Here is a 5,386-nt window from a genome sequence, read left to right as displayed (position 1 = left end):
AAAAGTAAATACCTTTTAGATTACCTCCATTATTGCGTATTTGTTTCCAGAAGAGGTGCAGAGTGAGGTCTTCCAGTAATGGAAGTAGAAGATAAACTTCCTCACTCTATTTACTGCTGTTAATCTGCACACCGCCCTTGTCTGTTACTGTTGCCAATGCATTGACTCACTTTTCCTCTGACATACACTGTGGTCCTTTATTAACGTTTTTTTTTTCTTCTTCTTTTTTTCTTTTTTAAGATCCTAAATAGTTATGGAAGTGAAACTAATATTACTTTGGTAGCATGACACATTTGTACAAAAAGGGTAATATATATTTTTAAGGCTTTTAAAATCCCTTCCTACTGCATTGCCAAATAACTGCGTTGCAAATATATGGTGTCAAAAGTAATACAAATTAAGGGGGAGATGTCAAAAGGTTAGCAGGGTGACGATATTGTGACACGGAGAGAAAGGGGAATAAACGAGCCGCTTTGAATGCAGCACTTCTAAAACTGCGCAGTTCAGGGACCGGTGGAGTTCATCACAAATCTCGCTCCAAAGGTATGTACCGTAAAAGATTATTATAAACTGAACATGTAGTTGACACTTTTACCAAGAAATGCTGAATATATGTGGTTTGTTTTCTGTTGTCAAATACACCTAAAATTATCAACTCTACAACTGGGAAGCAACGACGTATGAGCAAAAATAAGCGTTTTACAGTAGACTTACAAACACGTTTTATCTGAAAAACGTAAATATAAAGCCTTATAGTAAATTAAGCGATGTTGGGCCATGTGTTTATGTGCATCATTCAGTCCGTCTTCAAAAGAACTAAAAAAAACCCTCCAAAACCTGATTTAATCGCTACAACAACCATAATAGCTGCAGTTTTCTTCTTACATGTTGTTTATGCTAGAAGAAAGAATACATTTTACCTTTTCGTTGTCGTTTTTGTTCACATAAATTTGCTACATGGTGGTAATTGGTTTATAATCACGGAACACCCTTAAATCTAGTCCGTACATCTGGGTTTCTATTTTTCCTGCGTTCCGCGAATACGTCATACAGCAGGGATTTGGGGCGCCAGATTACAGCAGGGCTGTCCTCAGCTGGCACTCTCCTTACCTGCAGGTTCTCTCGTGTTTTCACAGTTTTCTGGTTTTTACATTACGATTGTTGTTTGTATGTCTTGTTTTCTGCCTCTCTGATTGTTAATCAGATGTCTGCTGCATTAAGTCTGCGTCTGTTACACTGCTACTCGAAGCAAGGTACTAAACCACATTATAATAACATGCATGTGTGCTAAAATGATGTTGGCTCACCTCGTGTTTGTGCATCTCCAGGCACCTTTGGACATGGTTCTGGTGTTAGGCGCACACTTAGCGTTAGCGCACCGAGAGAAGGCTACAGTAAGTACTGGACTAAATACAGTAGTGCACTACGGAAGAAGTACCTTCAACTTTTTACATTTTGTCATGTTTCAACTACAAATTTCTATATTTTACTGGGATTTCACTACTTTACCACACATGGTAAAGTAGTTTGTTGTTTGTTTTACCACACATGGTAAAGCAGTGCATAATTTGCTATTTTATTCCGTTTTTCTTACCTGTTATAGCTTTTGAATTTTTAATACTTTGCTACAGAGTAAAAATATTCGTATTTTCTTCTCCATTATAATTTATCTATTACTGTAGAGCTCTTTTGGGTTTTCTTTGAAATAGTATAAAGATAAAGTTTACACACTTTCACACATGCAGAGTGAAGATTTTGGAAAATTGCTTAAGTCAGACTGGATAAAGAGCACGTGTTTAATTTTACATCATCTTTGTGTTGAAGTATGTTAGGAAGTCTCACTAAGAGACATTGATATTTGTGGATGTAAAGTGAAAGAATGTGAAAGTTCCTAAGGATGTGAATACTTTTGCCATATTTAGGAAAAAAATGACTAAAGCAAAAAGATTATGTAACCACATTTTTATTTCTTTTCTCTTCTGGTAGAGTATGTAAATGCCCAGGAGCAGCCAACTGACCTGAGGTCCATCACTGACCGGGCTGCAACAACCCTCTTATGGACTGAGCTTTTCAGAGGTCAGAGCTGTTATTACTTCTGGGCACATGACCTGATTCATGCAATGGAGTTGAAGCTAAATTTTGTATTTTCTTGTCAAATATCATGAGAAGACCAAGATTTAACTTAAACAATTGCTGGTTGTGTAGGGAAAGCTGATTAGTTGCTCATTACAATTTTTTTTGCCCAGTGATGAACACAGCTTCTGAGTCTGTTGGTAGCTTAAAATACCCAATGCGTTTTAGTTTAAAAATTATTTTAATTAATTTGACTCGATAAGGGGAAGGGCGCCCTGCTGCCACAAACAATCAAAGATGAATCTGCATTTAAAAAAGTGCATCAATTAAAGTCATCACCAATCCTTTATTCACTCTTTTGTGATTATTCATTGCAGGTTTGGCAATGACCATGAGCTACCTGTTCCGTGAGCCTGCCACCATCAACTACCCGTTTGAGAAAGGTCCGCTGTCGCCACGGTTTCGAGGCGAGCACGCCCTCCGCCGGTACCCCAATGGAGAGGAGCGCTGCATTGCTTGTAAGCTGTGTGAAGCCATCTGCCCTGCTCAGGTAAACAAAAAGATAGACATGCATTGAATTTCAAAAATGTGTTGATCACAGATCTATAATCAAAAAAAATAAATAAAAATGTCGTCCTAAATTTGTTTCAGCTCATTCCACTATTGGCCATTTTGTTTTTCTCCTCAGGCCATTACTATCGAAGCGGAGACTCGAGCGGATGGCAGCAGGAGAACTACACGTTACGATATCGATATGACCAAGTGCATCTACTGTGGTTTCTGTCAGGAAGCCTGTCCTGTTGACGCCATTGTTGAGGTGAGAAAAGAGTATTTTTGTATTTCTGTTTTGCCTCGAACAAACCCCTGACATAAAAGGTGACACTAACTCATGCAGCTGCGTGTGCTTCGTAACAGTATTTACCATTTTTAATTGTACGTCTTTGATGGTTTTCATGACTTTGATGACTTTCAGTTCAGAAAACTGAAAGTCAGTTTTCTCATTTGATTCTTTGTCCAGGGGCCAAACTTTGAATATGCTACAGAGACACATGAGGAGCTGCTGTACAACAAAGAGAAGCTGCTCAACAACGGAGACCGTTGGGAGGCTGAGATAGCAGCCAACATACAGGCTGATTATCTTTACAGATGAACTGCGTCATCAGTAACAAACATTTTAACATATATGTGCAATAAAAGAAATAGCTACATGTAGCCTTACTAATGCAAAAGTGAAATGGGGGTAAGCACTGAAGCCATGCTGCAGATACGCACAAATTATACACTGCCTGGTGAAAAATATCATGTTATTTTGCTGACCCAGCTTTAGCTGTAAGTATAATTTTAATGTATCAGTGAGCTTATAACAAACTATTCTCAAACAAAGTGGCAGTTTTAAGACGTTACATTCGGTTGAACTGTGGGATAAAGTCTTTTGGACATTTCTTGCCAGAGCCACCCATGTGTGGCAACAATGATTAATTGTCTTAAAACTGTTACGTTAGAATGTACCTGCCACCAGGAAGGAAATAATCCTTTTATGGAAAAAAAGGTCAATTAACACATTTGGGTTGTCAGCTTGCCTTTTATAACTGATTCACACTATTTATGATGAATTCATCAACTTATCCACTCCTCTTCTTAATATAATGCTTTCATCTCTCTGAATCAGGGGACTCATTCGACCATGTGACTTTTTGCCATTGTTTCAGATTATAATCCTCCTTTCTATTAAGATGAAGTAAGCTGTTTTCCACTGTTAACTTTATTGAATGTTTTTTTTTTTATTTCTTGCGGCTGTTTGTACAGCTTTTTAGTCCAATTGATTGGAGCAGTATCCAAGTATCCACATTGCATTCTTTATTTTTAACTTGACTGTGCAGTGAGTGTTTCCAAGTGTTAATTAATTGGTTTATTGTATTTATTTAAATATTTATTTATGAAGCATGTCACAGTTCAAAAGCATTTTACCAGATTTTTATAATGAATTTGACATTCCTTATCCTAAGGGTTTAAGGCTGTTGAAAGTGTGACCCTGATTCTATGGGCAACCTTTGAAATAATTTCGCGTGGCCCTCGATCACAATTCAAGAGTAGCACCACTGGTACTAACACAAGCAAGTGACGCAGACGGACACTTTCAAAACTTGTTTATGGCGAGATCTTCACTGACAAGTTAAAATCTTTTTAAAATGGAAAAGTTAAATACAACAAACTCTATATATGTCTTTTATTAACACTGCCACATAATGTACAGGACCACAAACATCCAGCTTACTCAAAGCAGGTTGGGGGTCTGCTATTCATTAAATCTGATTAAGTCGATAAAGCATTTTTGAGGAAAAGAGTGATCTTCATACTACTTTTTTTCTAAGCGAAGAAAATAGAAAACAGTTGACTGCACAAAGTTAGGACATCAGATACCTTCCCAACAAGAATCAGATTATTTTGTTTCATTAACATATTGCAATTAGTTTGCGAAAAATAGATGTTTCTGTTTTTACTTGTTAAATGATCACCGTTTCTTGTGTTTTTAGTTAAAGACAGGTTGACAATATTGGCTCAAGTGTCAAATAATTTGGATACCTCTGGATAAGCAGCCCCCCTGTTTTATTTCTTTGATGCAAAACAGAAGTGTGACATTTTTATTGTTTGTTTTTTAGTGCAAAGTTCTTACTTTTACCCCATTAATAGATTATTTTTGGCCTAGCAGTGTTGTGTTTTTAAACTGTTTGATGTCAAATTTTGCAGTCTTTATAGAGCAATTACTGTGACACAGTGATATGTATTTTTTGATTGTATAACTTAAACTTATGTCAGTAATTATAAAGTATTAAAGCTTTTTAGTCCACTGGAATAAAGCAGTTCTTAAACCACGACTGTTTGAATTAATGATACGAAATGATGCATTGATTTTTAAAGGCAGCTTGTGAGTTCAAGCATAAAGGTCAGCTTTCTTTACATACATTGTATGAATTCACACCAAACATTTCAAGGCACTTTCCATGACAGGCACATCAAATTTTTATGTAATTACATACAATCTAATTCACTCCAAATGTCTTTGATTCTATCCACTTCATGGCAATAAAATGCAGCCAGATTTTTATATAATAATAACTATTATTATTATTATTGTTGTTGTTACAACATTATTATTGTGCAGTTGAAATACCAAAATTTGCACATAGCTTTATGTTTCTGTCTGTCATACTCAGTACTTCATTAGCTTTTTTTTTTTTTTTTTTTTTTTTTTTTTACGAAATACCCTTTTACTTTAAATAGGATAATTTCTTTGACCGCAGATTTTTACTTT

The 5,386-nt window shown here is 36.1% G+C and overlaps 1 protein-coding gene across 1 annotated transcript; it reads left to right on the top strand.

Moving 5' to 3' along the window:
- Positions 1–206: 206 nt before the first annotated feature.
- ndufs8b (NADH:ubiquinone oxidoreductase core subunit S8b) lies at positions 207–4,946 on the top strand. Its single transcript, XM_014972553.2, has 7 exons — positions 207–543; positions 1,205–1,253; positions 1,329–1,394; positions 1,987–2,076; positions 2,451–2,623; positions 2,762–2,890; positions 3,092–4,946. Exons 2-7 carry the CDS (start codon positions 1,205–1,207, stop codon positions 3,221–3,223), a joined length of 639 nt encoding a protein of 212 aa, XP_014828039.1. The 5' UTR covers positions 207–543; the 3' UTR covers positions 3,224–4,946.
- The last annotated feature ends 440 nt before the right edge of the window (positions 4,947–5,386 follow it).

The sequence above is a fragment of the Poecilia mexicana genome, unplaced genomic scaffold, assembly GCF_051168715.1.
Source record: "Poecilia mexicana isolate PSO_F unplaced genomic scaffold, ASM5116871v1 scaffold_10, whole genome shotgun sequence".
Lineage (NCBI taxonomy): Eukaryota > Metazoa > Chordata > Actinopteri > Cyprinodontiformes > Poeciliidae > Poecilia > Poecilia mexicana.
The sequence above is the reverse complement of the archived record's forward strand: the minus strand, read 5'-3'. Positions and strand labels throughout refer to the sequence as shown.